The 18260-nt window shown below is 42.5% G+C and overlaps 1 protein-coding gene across 1 annotated transcript in view; it reads left to right on the top strand.

Annotated features, from left to right (window-relative positions):
- The window catches only part of gpc5c (glypican 5c), a gene marked incomplete at its 3' end in the record, with an annotated part of 69505 nt that extends 53006 nt beyond the window's left edge, over nt 1–16499 (top strand). Inside the window, exon 8 of the mRNA XM_079453649.1 lies at nt 16350–16499. Coding sequence (XP_079309775.1) covers nt 16350–16499 — 150 coding nt within the window. The remainder of the gene's footprint in view (nt 1–16349) is intronic.
- Nucleotides 16500–18260: the final 1761 nt, after the last annotated feature.

The following is an 18260-nucleotide window of genomic DNA, read 5'->3' as shown; positions in this document are numbered from 1 at the left end:
CACGAGAGGTCTATCATGCATTAAAACTGTAGCTGAAAAAATAGAGACAGGTGCTTCTTTTTCACATGTTAATTAAACAAATCAAAGCAACCTTGCTTTCACTTAGCTTACAGTCTAAGTTAAGACATCCAGTATAGCGTCTGTTATGTGTTTTACATGCTTCCTCTTTGGAGGTTTACAGAGGTCACGTGTGAAAGTTAGACTGATTCGAATAAGAAGGAAATGAAGGATTAAAGAAAAGAAAGGAGGAAGAGAAGAGGTCACAGATTAAATCTATTCAGACTGACCCCGCAGAATAATCATCTGACTCCCATGTGAACCAATGTGAAACTGTTATGAGCTACTATAATATTGTTGTGTTAGTCCTTAAAATGATTGTGTATTAATTAAATTGTGTTTATGAAATATTAATGTCATTAAAGTTGAGTGGAAACTTTTCTGTTGGAATGCAGCTGCGAGCTATAATGGTGTAAGTTCACAAATTTAAGTTCTGGGCTCGACAGTTTTGTTCCATTGGAGTTACCCTCAAACTCAAACATAATGAAAGCGTTTATAAAAAATTACAGATTTGGACAGAACATAAAATAACTGACTTTCTTATATTCTCCCTTGTTTCACCCCGATAAAGCTATGAATTATTTTTTCCCGGATGGTGAAATATTTGATTCCCTTTTCAGATTGTGAATACTAAAAACCGCCAGAGGAATCTCTGTGCTGCATTACGGCCTCAAAGCACAAGAAACGGGACGGAAATATTGATCCTGTGTACTTTAGAGGTTGCTTAAATGGGAAATATGTGGTTAGAGAAATGGAGAAAGACCAAGACAACCAGAAAAAGGTGCAGTGAGCGAATTTCTTTCTTTCTTTCTTTCTTTCTTTCTTTCTTTCTTTCTTTCTTTCTTTCTTTCTTTCTTTCTTTCTTTCTTTCTTTCTAAAGGACTCTTGACTTTTATTTTGGGCTTTTGGTCATAACAAGAGGTTTCCTTGTCAATTATTATAATTTTTTGGGGAGGTGAAGAAAAAAATCTATTTTAGTCTATATTAGTATGTATAATAAGTGCTGTATTTTATTTTATTTATTTTTCGTTTACATATTGTTTGTATTGCTCTGTAGTTAATTGTACATTTTCTTTACAATTTAAATTCTTTATCCCTGTTTCGCTCTTCCTTCATGTCTCTCTGACTGTCTATCTCTCCCCGTTTGCAAATCGAAGCCTGTCTCCGGATGACACCTGCGATTCATTGTTCATGGATGCCTGTCACTATGGCAACTCGGAGACTGAAGGTTATTCTTGTCGGACCTTTCTGCAATGAATGCCGAAGAGCTCAAATCATTTGTGTTTGCTGATATAAAAGCCTACGGATGATCTCAGACTATTTAATGTTGGGATGACATTCAATTTGAGTTAGAATGCTGTTTTTGTCTGCGACGTCTATGCAGACAGCAAGGCAGCTCACTAGAGTCTAGACTTTTTGGTGATCTTGAAGTGTGATTTGATCGTAGTGTGAATTCTGTTTTACATGAATAGTGCCTTCCGTTTTGGGACCTTCGTGAATCATGACAAAAGCGGGAGGGACATGAAGTCAACTTGGTTTCAGACTGAGTGCTGGAACCATGTGTAAAAACAGGTTGAGAAATAGAAACAGACGCTTTACCATCCGTGACTTTGGCTTCACCTCTTGCTTTGACATTTCAGAATAACTGGTGAGAAGTGGGATCCACCCATACGCGCACGTTGTAGGAAACTCGGTTTTGTTTGTGTACGTGGCGGAACGTCTGTGGTCCTTGAATCCAGATTCATCTCAGATGGCCTTGTTTCCATTTGTGCCAGTGTAAGCTCATTCCTGTCTGTATTCATTGTTTGTGACTTTGCCATCTTTTGCTCACATAACATTCAGGAAATCACTGTCTGGAGAATCTGCGCTTTAATTCTTTTCACTTAAGAATTTCGGGAAAACATTCTTGGGTAGCTGTCTGTATGACTGTTCTGAGAACAGCACCTACTGTTCCATTTGTCCTTTATAAAAAGAGATTTAATGACTCAACCGATTCTGGTCCAGAACTAATAATTATTCTTAAACAGACATTTGAACAAAATTCTGAAATCCATGACCTAACATTAAACAGATGCAGTAATAGAAGCACACAACTTCACTTGAAAAAGAGCAGATGAGCAGAAATTGGCGATGATACAGTGTGTGAAATCTCATTGGTGGATGTTAAAAGAGACGTAAACTCGTTCCAGCAGCAGTGCGATGCATCTAGTTTATGTTGCCGGTGGGCCACCCGTCCTGTTAAAGCTGAATAAGTGCATTTGATTCCCTGTAAATATCCCCAAATGGAATCTAGAGAACACGCCAAGAGCACAGCTGCTTTTGGGTGTGGAAACACAATAGCATCTCTGTGCTTAGGGTGTGTGTGTGTGTGTGTGTGTGTGTGTGTGTGTGTGTTTTAACACACACAGTCATGCTGTCATACTCATGGACGAAAGTGTTGGTGCTGCGGAGATTTAAAAAGATTTCAAGTTTTTAGATTTCAAGGTATTAGAAACACTGTTATACAAACACCTGCTGTACAGGTGTTCTGGTTAACAGCATTAGAGATCATATGTGTCAGGGATGGCAGGAGAGAGAAGAACCCAAGCGCAGGCAGCAGTAGCGCACACACAAAATCTTTATTATAAAATAAAAACCCACGATGGGGGAAAATATAAACATGTTATCAAAACTTCCCACGAGGGGGACAGAAACAAACAAGTTCCAAGAATAGTATACATTATAAGTCCACAAACTTGACTGGCAACAGGAACAAGGGCGATCCGAACACGAAGGACGGTAAGCAGTCCTGGGGAGACAATGGAGAATACATACAATGAACCTACAAGGAACAATGAAAAAGGGAAACGCTAACTAGGAAAGATAGAACAGGGATGGTGACGGGCAGGTGACAAGACTTAAACACACAGGACAGGTGGGTGTGATGAAACACTAATGGGAAACTGACGGAGAAACAAGGGGGCGGGGCTAAAGGATGCGACACCGGAGAGGCAGGATCATGACAATATGTTTATCATATGCCAAACATTTGTGTGGGTTCTTCTCTGGAACTTTCAAATCAAGTCTTTGGGTCTGCATTTGGTCTTTTTTTGGTGGATTTTTATTTATTTTTTATTATTAATAGGGGTAGTAGTTGTATTGTCATATTTGTTATTACTGTATATAAAGCAATTATATAAAGCTATTCATCTTAGGTTGGCAAAAATAAAGGAAATGCTATAAACGAACTGTTGTAAAACCATAGTGAAATAGCTTTTTACCCAATTATGCTATCAGAACTTGCATTCTTTTTTTATTAACATGAATTTCAAAATTAGAGCATATATTTGATATGCTCCCTGTTTGTTTCAATTGCAACTACATGCAGGTATGACCTGCACAGATTTAGCCAAGGAAATTAATCTTTGATTTGGTACAAAAGAGTTATATTAAGTTTCATTAATATCCATATTTATTTGAAGTCACACATATTGTTAATTTCCTTTTCATTCGTTTATTATGTAAAATCTTAATTTGCAGGTTGTGTTTGTTGTGTGCATTTTTTTCAATTTTTATCTGAAGCCTGACAAACCTTCGCCTAGGTATTGACATCTTTTGTAAAAATGTTGTTATTCACATATTCTTATTTTGTGACTACTTACATTATGGGATTTTGGGACTTTTTTTAGAAAACAAAAAGGTTCTATCTACTAGATCACATGGAATGCAAAAAACTATTTTTTGTCTCCACAAGCCGATGGGGGTCAACCGCTGTTTGTTGATCAGTTGGTTGGACTTGATCACTTGACCTGTTGTAACACTCCCGTCCGTTTCCCTGCCTGTTTTTCCCCATGGACTCATTTGCTATCCCGCACCTGTCTGTCATTTGTATCACGCCGTTTCCCGCACCTGCCAGCGATCATTGTCATCATTTAAGACTATTTATACCCTGTGTTTCCTTTGTTCCGCTGTCGGTTATTGATTGTCGTGATTGTCTTGCGTTTTGTGTACAAGTCTGTGTTTATTAAAAGTTACCTGTTTTCGTATGCCTGGATACTCGTCTGTCTCTCTCCGGCACGACACCGTGACAGAATAACTGACCAGTATGGATTACATCTACGTCTCTCCAGTGGACCAGCTCGTGGGTCTTCTTCAAGACGGACGGCCACTGGAGAGGTATGTGGAGGAGTTTGTTGAGGTGTGTTACCGGGTGGGTTGGGACAATCCCACACTTAACCGTGTGTTTTTGACCGGTCTGGACGACGACCTGCTCGCCGCCGTTCTGCTCCCGTACGCGGACGACCTTCCCCTGGAGGAGTTGATCAATCAGGTTCTCCCGGGGGAGGAATCCGTGGACCGCGTTGGGGAGCTGGACGGTGGCTTGAGCGGTTCGCGTCCGGTACCGGTCATCCGCGTGGGGGTTGTTCTGACTCACTCCGGGACCGCGCCTCACTCCTCCACGAAGTCCCGTCGGCGCCATCCACGTCGGCGGGCACTACAGCGCAAGCAGCGCGAGTGCGCTCCTGAGATTCCGCAGCAGCGGAATATGGAAGGCCGTGAGGGTCAAAATCCCCGGCCTTCCCAGGCACAGCTACCGGTCCTGATCGCACCAGAGGCACTCCGGGAGTTGGATTCCCTCTGGTGTTCCGAGCCAGCGCCCCGATGCACCCCCGTGCCAGCGCCCCGATGCACCCCCGTGCCAGCGCCCCGATGCACCCCCGTGCCAGCGCCCCGAAGCACTCCCGTGCCAGCGCCCTGAAGCACTCCCGTGCCAGCGCCCCGAAGCACTCCCGTGCCAGCGCCCCGAAGCACTCCCGTGCCAGCGCCCCGAAGCACTCCCGTGCCAGCGCCCCGAAGCACTCCCGTGCCAGCGCCCCGAAGCACTCCCGTGCCAGCGCCCCGAAGCACTCCCGTGCCAGCGCCCCGAAGCACTCCCGTGCCAGCGCCCCGATGCACACCCGTGCCCGAGCCTCACCAGGCCTCCGTACCCGTGCCCGAGCCTCACCAGGCCTCCGTACCCGTGCCCGAGCCTCACCAGGCCTCCGTACCCGTGCCCGAGCCTCACCAGGCCTCCGTACCCGTGCCCGAGCCTCACCAGGCCTCCGTACCCGTGCCCGAGCCTAACCAGGCCTCCGAACCCCTGCCCGAGCCTCACCAGGCCTCCGTACCCGTGCCCGAGCCTCACCAGGCCTCCGTACCCGTGCCCGAGCCTCACCAGGCCTCCGTACCCGTGCCCGAGCCTCACCAGGCCTCCGTACCCGTGCCCGAGCCTCACCAGGCCTCCGTACCCGTGCCCGAGCCTCACCAGGCCTCCGTACCCGTGCCCGAGCCTCACCAGGCCTCCGTACCCGTGCCCGAGCCTCACCAGGCCTCCGTACCCGTGCCCGAGCCTCACCAGGCCTCCGTACCCGTGCCCGAGCCTCACCAGGCCTCCGTACCCGTGCCCGAGCCTCACCAGGCCTCCGTACCCGTGCCCGAGCCTCACCAGGCCTCCGTATCCGTGCCTGAGCCTCACCAGGCCTCCGTACCCGTGCCCGAGCCTCACCAGGCCTCCGAACCCGTGCCCGAGCCCTCTCCAGAGCCCAAGGAACCCCAGGGGCCAACCCAAATGTTTTTTGGGGGGGTGCACATTGCCTATCCGGGGAGCCCGGCACCCACCAGTCGTTCCATGGCCCCGGATAGCCCAGAGTCCAAGCCGCCGGACCCTCAGCCCGAGCCTCCGGACCCTCAGCCCGAGCCCGAGCCTCCGGACCCTCAGCCCGAGCCCAAGCCTCCGGACCCTCAGCCCGAGCCCAAGCCTCCGGACCCTCAGCCCGAGCCCAAGCCTCCGGACCCTCAGCCCGAGCCCAAGCCTCCGGACCCTCAGCCCGAGCCCAAGCCTCCGGACCCTCAGCCCGAGCCCAAGCCTCCGGACCCTCAGCCCGAGCCCAAGCCTCCGGACCCTCAGCCCGAGCCCAAGCCTCCGGACCCACAGCCCGAGCCCAAGCCTCCGGACCCACAGCCCGAGCCCAAGCCTCCTGACCCCAAGCCAGGGGGAAGCCAGCTGAGTGACTCCCTGTCCCGTCCTAGTCTGTATGTCCCGCACGAGTCTCTCAGCTGCCCACCCCCCCCTCCCTGGTGTTTCGTTGGCGCGAGGACGCGCCTTTGGGGAGGGGGGTGTACTGTAACACTCCCGTCCGTTTCCCTGCCTGTTTTTCCCCATGGACTCATTTGCTATCCCGCACCTGTCTGTCATTTGTATCACGCCGTTTCCCGCACCTGCCAGCGATCATTGTCATCATTTAAGACTATTTATACCCTGTGTTTCCTTTGTTCCGCTGTCGGTTATTGATTGTCGTGATTGTCTTGCGTTTTGTGTACAAGTCTGTGTTTATTAAAAGTTACCTGTTTTCGTATGCCTGGATACTCGTCTGTCTCTCTCCGGCACGACACCGTGACACCTGTAGTTTTCTGTGTTAACGGACCCATCACTGTTTTGTCTGTTGAGCAAATCTCTGAGCTCTTGACTATATTTAACAACGAATTGTATCAGTTCAAACTTGGATCCTATGATCAAGTCATTTGTAAGTCACTTCAGATGAAAGCCTGTGCTGTATTAATAAATGTTAATGTAGGTGCACACCTAATGTAGATCTGTTAAGTACCGACGTATGATCTTTTTTTACTCTTCTGAAATTCAAATGAATGACGCCTGTCCTGGATATAAATAGATCACAAAGCATTTACAGATCTCTCTCCATCACACCTTTGTGTAGTCATGAAATGACAGCAGTGATCAGGCAGGCATGAGAACAGAATGAAATCCTCTGCTTCTATAACAGTACGGATGACTAAACTTCACTTCCTTCTCTGTCCTCTCATTAATTTAACGCTTTATTCATTTCCTCCCCATTCATGACACCTACCTTTTAATGTCCTCTCAATTTGCAGTAAACAGCAGACGTATAAATAATATAGACATCAGGCTTGTGAAATCCAGACAACTTTATTCTACTTGGAACAAATGACGCTTGTAAAATTACCCCCATCTTGTCCAACATTACAGTACGCGATGGGCCACTGGTTCTAATAGGGCTCTAGTGACCCACAAACTGCTGCCGACCGTGTTTTATCATGTTAATTCGCTGGCTGATCGACAGAATTTCACAGCATTAATCCTCACAATCCCCGTTCTCCCCGACGGCTCCACCCGAGCACCCCGACCTCAGCGTCCATGGAAAATGTGAGCACGTTTGTCAGGCTGTCTGAGGTTTGTGAAATCCCTTTTCCTTGAGGAGAGCAGGTCAATGACATGCGTGTTGTGCCACGGCCAAGCTCTGTTTGTCCTGGAGACACGAAGGAATTTGAGCGAGAAGAGAAGAACAGAAGAGAAGAGTGAGGAAGGAGAAGAGACTGTTAACATGCCTTGTTTGGCTTGCTACCTGTTTTCTCACATTCTTTTCCCTCTTGCTATCTGTCTGTCTGTCCATTCAGAACGTTGCATATATCTTAGTCTGGCTGTCTGTATCTTTCAGTATATCTGTCTGTCTGTTTACCTGTTTCTCAGTCTGTCTGTCAGGCAATCATTCAGTCTGTCTTTCAAGACATCTCATAATCTCTTTGTCTGTCTGTCTCTTAGTCTGTTGAAGTATATGAAGCTGGTATGCATGGCTTTATTCAGTGATCGCATCTCCTCCAGCGCACAGACAACAGCCAGAGCTGCTCATATCCAATCTGACGTTTCAGACTGAAACTGATTTCCAGAAATGCGATTTGAATAGGTTTTCAAACCACATATGAATGTAGCCTGAAACAGATTTGTAAAATGTGATTTTTTGCTGTTCACACTTTCTGAATATGATCGGATTTCAATCGGATATGCCATAAATCGGATTTGAAGTGACAGTCTGTACACTATGTCAGGCATTCTGTCTACCAAGGCAGTGCATGACGTGTTTGTGTTTACATGCTAAAACTTTCCGTTATCAGCCTTGCGGTGGAAAATGAAACCATTACGTACCGGCTGGCATGGATGTTATGGTTGTGGACAGAACCCAAGCGCAGGCAGACATGTGTCGAACAACAAGACTTTATTTCAAAACAAAGACCCTCGATGGGGAAAACTTGAACACAAACAAGACTGAAAACTAAAACTTCCCACAAGGGGGACAAAACAAACAAGGTCTTAAGAATAACAAACTAAGTCCACAAACTTGAGTCCAGGGAACAGGAACACGGGTAATCCAGACAGACGAAGGGTAAGTGTCCAAAGTGTGCAAAATGCAAAATGAACCGACAAGAGACAGAGGGAAACTGGGGCTTGATAAGGGGAAACACTAACAAGGACTGATGACACAGGGAGAGTGGCGGCAGGTGACATGGATGAAACACTAAGGGAAAGCTAACAGGAGGATTGCACGAGGCAGGTGAGGGGACTGAAACACTAAGGGAAAGATGGATCAGGGCTGGAGACAAGACTAACACTAATGGACCGCTAACCGGGGAAACAAGGGGGCGGGACTAAAGGACGTGACACCGGAGAGAGAGCATGGCTTCTCAAACCAAAACAATGCTCTTTCTCCACACAAAACACATGGGACTGACATGATCCTGCCACAAGACTCGAAAACCAAGACAAGGAGAGGCAGGATCATGACAATGGATCGGTATGGAGTGGAACGATTAAGCAATGAGAACGATTCGGCACAATGGTGGAAAAGCACAATGGTGGAAGAGCAGGGCTCTTAACAGATTTTTTTTCCTTAACACAAACGCATCAAAAGAGACTGAGCTATTACCCCTCTGTTCAAATTAGCAGTATTCAGGACGGAACGGTGCCGAGATTACGAGCCGAGAACAGTTTATAATCGTGCCGTGTCGAAACAGGCTCAAGTGGAAACATAGCTGTAACTGTGGAAAAGCGTTCTTAGGCCGATTCACATGTCGCACCTCGCAAATAAACAGCTCCTTGTAAGGATAGATTGGTAAAGCATGGGCATGAAGGTTATGCGTATTTAGCATGTTGTGCAGGGAGTGGGCTCCGAGATCGCCGGATCTATCCGAACCCGGAGCACTCTACCCTGGTCGGGGCAAGTGCGCCGGGCTCGGAACCAGCTCGAGCCCAGAACATGCATGCATACTCATTTTTTTAAATGCAGGCACGCACAAAAGGGGACGAAGCGGTTGCATCGCGTACATTTTTATAGGCGCGTCGGCACTGCATCAAGATGGAAATAGTTCACATTTTCGGGGTGCCGTGGGTCACTTGAAGAGAGAAATCGGGCCTTAGTCTGTCTGTCTCTTAGTCTGTCTATCTGTCTGCCTGCCTTTCTGTCTGTCTGTCTGTCTGTCTTAGTCTGCATGTCTTTTAGTCTGTCTGACTGTCAGTCAATCGTTCTGTTTTATGTGTTGCACAGTTTTAATTTGAATATATTTAGAAATATTACATATACTGTATTAATATTAATATAGTATTTTAGCATACATGCGTGGCTGTAATCTGTGTGTTTGAGTCGAGAGAGCGGTGATGTTATTGTTTGTAGGAAAACCTCCGAGGCAAAAGTTTGTGAAATGCTGGTCTCTGCCAGATTTACATTCTGTTAAGGTCCTGATAACAGTCCAGTTTTTCTTGAGTTTTCCCGGATGTCCAGAAATGCACTTTATGGTTTGCTTTATTCTGGTTCTGTTCTATTGAGCAGTGCTGGTCTGAAACTGATGTTTGTGGGTCTGTAAGATTCGGTGGCATCTGACGGACAGGGTTTTAGGACCCAGGGTTTCGAGTGCATGCTGCCGTGTGCTAGGGGCACTTGAAGGTGTATCGAGAGTTTGAGAGATTGTTTTTAATTGTGTATAACTAATGGGTATTTGCCTCATTCAGCCTGGCATGTTTAATTATTAAAGCCTGTTTTTTTCTCCGTGGTCTCATTCATCTCTCAGCAGTGTTCTTGGGCTCGTCCAGACAGGTGATGTAGTCTGGAGTCAGGGTGGGGCTGTCAACTACATGCACCCTATCAGTGTGTGTGTGCGTGTGTTCATGACAGGGTAAAGCATAACAAAAAACAACACTCTTTAGGGAGTCATGAGAAAGTAAGCTCGACTTTGGCACACACACGGCAGCTCTGGGGCGCATTCATTTATTAAGATTGTCTTTGTGAATGTTTGGCAGCTCTCTGGTGAGCTATTGTCCTAATTTTGCACAGATTTATATACCTGATCACACACGCTCTCTCTCTCCCTTTGCTGCCGCTCTCCTTATCCGCTCCCTCACCCGTTTCTGTCTCCTGCCGGTGCGTTGTAAATATGCAATATTTTATTCTCATTTTGGCCATTCACTCCTGGAATGTGTTTTTTGAGTCCCGCTGGGAGATTTTAACTAAGCAGCATGAACTTTGGCCATTAACACATGCACACACACACCTCAACCTGTTCTTGCGAAGGGATCCGTCACTCTGGCAACCTGGGATTTGTTGTCAATAAAAACTCTAGGGCACACGGAGAGGAATTTCATCTTATGCATTCCACTCAACCTGTGGGGGTGAGAAGTATTTGGTTAGAGGGGTGTATTGTGAAAGTTTTACGTTGAAAACATTTGCAGAATAAATAAAGGGTTTGCCTGCAAATGTCAAAGTGATTTCTTTGTGGTAGGAAAAGATGTGATTCTAGTCTTGGTACATTCTTTCCGTGTACCATTTTGGTTTTATTTGCATGAACACTTTTATACATAAAACATGAGTCCTAAGTTTGAGCATTCTTTTGACAATACAAACTTTTATTTAATAATCAGTTCGGTAACACTTTACAGTAAGGTGCTATTAGTTAACATTAGTCAATGCATTAGCTAACAATGAACAATTTAGTTTTTTCAGCATTTATTAATCCTCGTCAATGTTACTTCATGTCAATACAGTTATTCATGTTAGTTCATGGTGGATTAACTGATGTTAACAGTGACGACGTTGATTTTAATCGTGTATTAGTAATGCTGAAATTAACACAAATTAATATTAGTAAATGCTGTATTAGTAATGTTCATACATTAACTAATTGTTAACAAATAGCAACTTATTGTGATGTGTTACCGTTGTTTTTTAAGATGTGTGCTTCAATGTCTGAAAGTCAAACGCAACCTTTAAGAGCCCAGTTTATTGAATGGTAACAATTTTTATACTGTTTAAAAAGCATCTCAAGGTGAAAAATAATTAATTTATGTTGTTATTATTTAATACCTTTTTATTATTATAATGTTGTCTTTTGTTATTTATTTAGTTAAGTTTATGTATTTGTTTTGTTATTTTTTATTTTTGTTCTGTTCTGTTCTGTTCTGCTGTGTGTTTTTTTCCCATTTTTATTTTATTTTGTATTTATTTAATTTTATTTACAAATAGCTAACTATAAATAAATAAGCAGTGCTGGACTGGTAATGTGGCATACCGGGCAAATGCCCGGTGGGCCGACGCACTTGGGGGCTGATATAATATAATATAATATTTTTTTAATCGGCCAACGACCGGCCCATAAAGCAGGGACAGCGGCCCATTGGTTCATTTTCCATACTGACACTGGGCTGGCCCAATCATCTCTTAACAGACTCCAGCACGGCGCGAGCTCTGTAATACCCTGCTGTCTCATCCCACTATTGGATTGTTTGGCTTCCCTTACTAACGCTCAATCACACCACAAGTAGGTATAGGTCTATCACCAGGGAGTCAGTCAAGAGAGAGTGAGTACACTGGTCCACTTGCACTGGTACACTGGTCCATGGCACTTAGTTCTCAGCTTTGTAGGTTTTTGGGGGAATGGAACAGTAGATATGCATATCTACAGGGACCGCAAGGATGGTGTACTGGTTGGTTGTGTCCGACCCATTGTGGTGGGCCGGTCTGAGTAAAAATGCCAGGGCCCTTATTTTTTCCCAGTCCAGCCCTGTAAATAAGTGACGTGCAACTTTTAAATGACATTGTAATGTTTATCATAAATGTCAAAAAACAACCAACAACATGTCTTGCAATGTCTAACCTTACGTTTTTATGGTATCAAATCAACAATTTAACCACAATAGTGACTCTTGTGGGAATTTTTATATTTTACCCGAAGGCTGTCCATTCTCACCATCATGAGCAGATATCTTCACTGGCTCTGATTGTAGGTCACTGCAGGCCACAAGTTCTTCTGGCCCGGGTTTTTGTTAACAGGAAGTGAGAAGACACAGGCGATAATTTTAGTTGCATTTGAACTCACTATACACTGTATGCACTGATGTACATTGCAACCAATGTCTGTGTTTTAGAGGCAAAAGGAAAGAATATGTCATGTTTCATGTGACCCAGTTTGCACGTTTCTGTACTCTGCTGGCCAAGTTTCAAACTTTTGGACTTGCCAAGCAGCCAAACCCTAATAGGGCCTGTGAGGGCTGGTTGTTCTTTAGAACTGTTGAAATGAACTGTGTAAATATTTAGTATCTAAATATTTAGTAAGTGCATTTCCATATAAAACGGTGATGCGATGTCCCTTTTTAGTTCCTGACATAGAAACAGTAACAGATAGTTGCTATGCAAAAGCAATAAGCAAAGTAGCTGTGAAAACTGTGTTTTATCCTAAATAAACCACAGCTGCTGACCAATCAGCATCAAGAACTCAGACAACCCATTTTATAAAGTTAAATTCAACACTTTTTGGAAGAGATTGTGTTTGTACTTGGTTTGGGTCATTGGTTAGTTCAAATATTTAGATAATATAAATTACGATCCGAACACATTTCTTTGTACTACAGATGTTTTAATGACGTGTTGGCTTTTTTAGTCTTTGTAGTCTAGGTGGACTGGAAAGGAGGTTTGTGATGTATTGGTTTTGTTCGACACATGCATCTGTGACACATGAGTATTATGTTCTTATTTCTGCACTCATTATCTGGTTATAGCGTTCTCATTGCACCCATGAGAAGTGGCACGGAGTTCTGAGCCAACGGCAAACTAGCTTATTGTGTAGAAATATAATGTATTTCTGCCAGATTTAATCAAAGTCTCATACTGTGATATGAACATTAACTTTCTATGCAGTAAGTTTGACTGCATTTGAAAAGTTTACATCCTATTTTTTTAGGTTTGGGGTTCATGTTTTTTCAATATGGTTTGATACGGTAAAGGAACAGTTCACCCATAATTTTCCCTCATGTTGTTCAAAACAAGTACCTGTATGTGACTATTCTTCTGTAGAACACAAAGCAGTTTTTTAAAGGTCTCCGTGGTTTTGTGTCCATATAATGAAAGTAAATGGGGGCCAACATTTTTCAAAATAAATGTTTTGTTCTGCAGAACAAAGAAAGTCATACAGGACACGGAGAGGAGTAAATGATGAAATCATTATCATTTTGGGTTGAAATTTCCCTTTAATTATATTTTAATTCTGTATTAAGGCATAAGGCCCTTACTGAATCTTTAGCTTTCGTAACTCTCATAAGTGTTTAGTTCCTACCTATTACATCTAAAATGTGTATTTCAACAGAGCAAAGAAACTCCAGTTGTTTCTTCAGTTTATTATACTGTATGTTTTCTATAATTATCCATGTTATATTTGTACTGGGCTCCACAATTTTCAAATACGTCTATTGATAGTGCAGCAGAGTATGTTCTCAATGCAGATCGCTGTGTACCTGCTTTGCAATAAAATAGAATAGCAGACAGGATAAGGTTTGGCATCAGGTACCGAAAAAGCATCCGTCAACGGGACTTTTTGCATAAAGCTTTTAGGAGAGAAAATGCTGAACTAGTAGTTTGAACATCTTTTTAATTACTTATAAAATAGTGTTTTGCTATGAATTTAAATGTCAAAACTATGGAGAACCTCGCTGTACACATTCATAAAGATTTCAAATGCATTGCATCTTTTGTTGTGAAATGTGTAAAGCTGGAAACAAAGTAGTGTTCAGTACACACAAAGTGCTATATTACACTGTGACTCGTGTTATATGGTCTCTAGCTAAGCAAAATAATCGCCAGCAAAAACTAAATCCTCTTAAAAAGGATTAGGGACACAAAAGAAAAATGTAAATGAACGCATGCACTCTCGTTGAACACTGTGCAGTCATATGCAGAGGATAATACAAGTCAACTGTGTTTGCATCAGTCTTCATGTGTCTGTTTTTGAACGTGTGTTTGTATGCATTGTCAGGATCAACTACGTGTGTGGTGCTGTTGTCATTTCTGTTAATGCCTGATATATCTTTTTGTCGGTGTTCATTTTCCCGTCTCTCTACCTCCTGGCTGACCTACTATACTATCTATCTATAGCTTAAGTCTTAAGCCCTGGGCCGGGGTGAAAAGTCACGGTGAGTGCCTGCAGTCTGACGACTTCTGTGCTGATACAAAGGTTGAAAGTTCATCAGAGTTCAACCTTTACATTGACATTTATTTCCCCGACGGGCACTTTTGTGCTAAAGTGACTACCAAAGAACTGTATATAGCAACGTGTTGTGACATTTACTTCTCTGCAGGTGGAGAAAGATTGAAATCACATGCTTCACTTTATAATGCTCAAAGTCTTTCACTGAACTAGAGGGGAAATGTGGGTCAAAAATGTCACCGGACGGATTGATGTGACAGTGGAGTGGATTTAACTGCTCGTACAGTGAGCTTTGAGATGCTTCTGTATTGAACAATTCATAAAATAACATTATTACAAAAGACCAGCATTAGATGAATGAAAGGTTGAGTAGACATCATGCACTTGAGGTCAAAGTTCAAACATTGATTCATGCTATTCCAGCATTTTTAAATGTTCTTGTCTGGAAAGAAAACTGAAATGTTTATTCAACATGCTTGGCATGATCAGTTTCATTTCATTTGTGACCTGAAAGAGAGCAGAATAATAAATATGTAAATTATTATTTTTTTATACATAAATATTTATATTTTATATGAAATACATTTTATTTTAAAGAAATTATATTTTTTTATAATTGTATAAATTTATAAATATAAAATTTTATTTTATTTCACCGCGAATCCTTGTCATAAATTTATTTTATTTATATCAAATTAATTTAATTTTAATTAAATTATATATTTATATTTGATTCAATATTATTTATTTTATGAAAAATATATATTATATATCATTATATATAAACATTTTATATCACAGTGTATTCTTGTGTTGATTTAAAAAAACCTTTTATACATTCCGCTGATTTCAAGTGTAAATATAAGACAAATAATAATACAGTATATATGACATATAACCAGTATGATCCCATTCATTTGGACCTTACTGTACATTAGCGGTGTGTGGCTTAAAATATCTTTTGCTTGTGCCATGTTAAACCGGTTTGTCCCAAGTATCTCTGGCCCAGGCCCAGTGCTAGATGCGTCCAGACCTTGATTTAGAAATGTCACATTCCCCGTGTTCACAAATCTAGCCCAGACATGTGATTTAATCCACCCCCATCACTACTGCATCATTCAGCATCATGGTACATATCAGATGACCATGGTTATTATTATTGTATACTATAATAATGGACTATCATGGTTGTTAGGATTTTTTCTAAGGAGGAATGTTGCATATGTCAGATAAATACAAAGAGAACATGAGATCACATTGCAGGAGGGCAATTCTGTGAAAATGTGAAATTTGGTGGTTCAAATACCCATGTGAGGTCTCTCTTCTAGTTTTTAAATCATTGTTTTATTGTAAGTGCCATTTTAGGGATAAAGTAACTATTTCATGTTCTGTAAAGATGCATCCCTTCTCTATTCATTGGGTATTGCTTCAGGTTCGTGCATTCTAATTCACCGAAAATGTGTCGTCTCCTAAAAACCGTGTCCTTTTTTGTCACATAGTGTTCATTTTTCAGATTTTCACACTCTATCAGCAAGGGTTTAGTAAAATATAAACAAGATGGTTCAAGATGGTATTCGTAACAAATGCAATCTCTGAGCATTTTCATGTCACGTCCGTAACGCTGGAATTAACCAGGAATAAATCAAATGTATCTGTTTGGAAAGCAAAACGAGGTGTTTGTTACTCTTTTAAATGTGTGGTCACTCTTATATGACCTATCAGAGCTTCAGATGTGCTAAATTCAGTTTTTATACCATTCAGGCTTCCGGCAGCTGATTTCTTGAACTCCTACCAAGTAGTTTAGTAATAACATTTGCTCATTGACAAATCTATTTGGGCAGCAAGCTGCAATCAATAAGGCTATTCGCCTATTTGTTTGTTCTGTTTCTTTTTACATTCCAACAGCACATTATTGTTCACGTCAATGAGTCTTTAGTTGTTTAATTAGATACACACCTCTGTATTTTATACTGACTGGGTTGGATTTTTCTCTATAGGAGATCCAGGAGGTGCTGCCCGGTGTGGGACAGGGGCCGTCCTGGGATGAGCCTGGCAGTGGAGTGGAGAACAGTGGAGACTGTGACGATGAGGATGGCTGTGAAGGCAGTTCCGGAGAGCCGGAGGTGTCACCCTGTGAGTACCTTTGACAGCAGGGGTCCGGCCTGAAAATGAATCTTAAAGGGAAAGTTCACCCAAAAATGAAAATGATGTGATTATTAAACCTGTGTGACTTTCTTTCTTCCGTAGAACACAATAGATAATTTGGAAAAAGTTGGTAACCGAACAGGGCCACAATGGCCATTGTGTTGAACGGACACAAACCAATGCAAGTCAATAGTGCCAGTTAACAACATCGTACAAAATATATTTTATTGTGTTCTGCAGAAGAAGTAAGCCATAGAGGTTTGAAATTTAACAAAGGTGAGTCAATTAGTAAATAAAATTTTCATGTAAAGCTGTTTTATGCTGTTAAGTGCTGGTTTCGTGCTGTTCTTACCGGGCAACCAGTATAGTGATGAGATCGTCCATATACAAATATGTTTTCTTATTATGTATTTCGGGTCAAATAAATTGCCAATTTCCAGACACATATTTTTAGATTGTGACACTATGTCTGGCAAAAGCTCATATGTTGAAATAACCAAAGAGACCACCCAAGGCTTCAAAGAGATTGTGTGTCCTGCACAGGTGCTGCGGCTGTACATCTCATTTTATCTTCTCTAAAATGGCTACTAAATGGCCCCATTTTCTGCTCTTTTGTAACACACGGCCCACAGCTCTGTTCCCTCTTCACTGTGCTTGTGTAGCATTTCTCATTCGCTCTGAAATGTGATCTTCACCTGTGACCGAAATCACCTCTCCGGCCCCTCTGGCAGCCATCTTGGTTTCCCACACTCAGTTCTTCTTATCTGTGGTTACTGCTCCAGGGTGCCACACATTAGAGCAGAGGGTATAGGAGGAGAAGAGCCTTTATCACCGGCTAAAAACATTTCAGAGGAGAAGACAAGGTCAGTGAGAGCAAAAGTGAGTGGGAGGGAGGAAGAGATTTGAAGAATGATGGCCATCCATCAATCGTTGCTCCAGCAAAGGTCACACTAAACTTATAGCGGTGGTTATCTCCCTCAGTGCATTGGCAGCAGGACTCGGATCATGGGCGGCATAGTTATAATATTTTAAGCTCAAACACATCGACTACTGTTCAGAAGTTTAGATCACTTGACTAAAATTTATATTGAGAGATTAAATATAATTTGATCAAAAAGCATTTGAAATTGTTTCCATAGACAAAAATATAATTGTAAAAGCATATCTTCTGTCATTGGAAAGTTTTCGGACAAAGTTTTTGACAAAAGGCAGCCAATAAGAGCCCACCATGAATGGGAAATACTTCGATACTGTTTAAAAAGCATCTAAGGGTGACACCTGAAGAAACTGGCTGATAAAATGCCAATTCTGCAAATTCAAGGCAAATGGTAGCTACTTTAAAGGAGCAATGTGGAGATTGTAGTGCCATCTAGCGGTGAGGTTGCGAATTGCAACTAACGGCTCATTCCACCTCTCCCGTCGAAGCACTGATGTGGCTGACACAGAACTATGATGTTGTCACGTTTTTGTTTCTCTTCTAAAGTAGATAATGTATTTATGAAATACGCTCTGTAAAGCAGTTTGTCCGTTTAGGGCTACTGTAGAAACAACATGGCGAATTCCATGTAAGGGGACCCACTGTGTATGTAGATAGAAATAGCTCATTCTAAAAACATAACGCTTCATTATTCAAGGTCTTTACACACCTCTGAAGACATAGTTATAACTTGCAATAATGTACATTATAGAATCATACAGTAATTACATAAAATAAATGTATTAAACTAAGCTTAATCAAGTTAAAAGCATTTAACAATTATGGT

This window comes from Barbatula barbatula, assembly GCF_947034865.1.
Source record: "Barbatula barbatula genome assembly, chromosome: 3".
Taxonomy (NCBI): Eukaryota; Metazoa; Chordata; class Actinopteri; order Cypriniformes; family Nemacheilidae; genus Barbatula; species Barbatula barbatula.
Note: the sequence above shows the minus strand (reverse complement) of the source record. Positions and strands in the feature narration are given on the sequence as shown.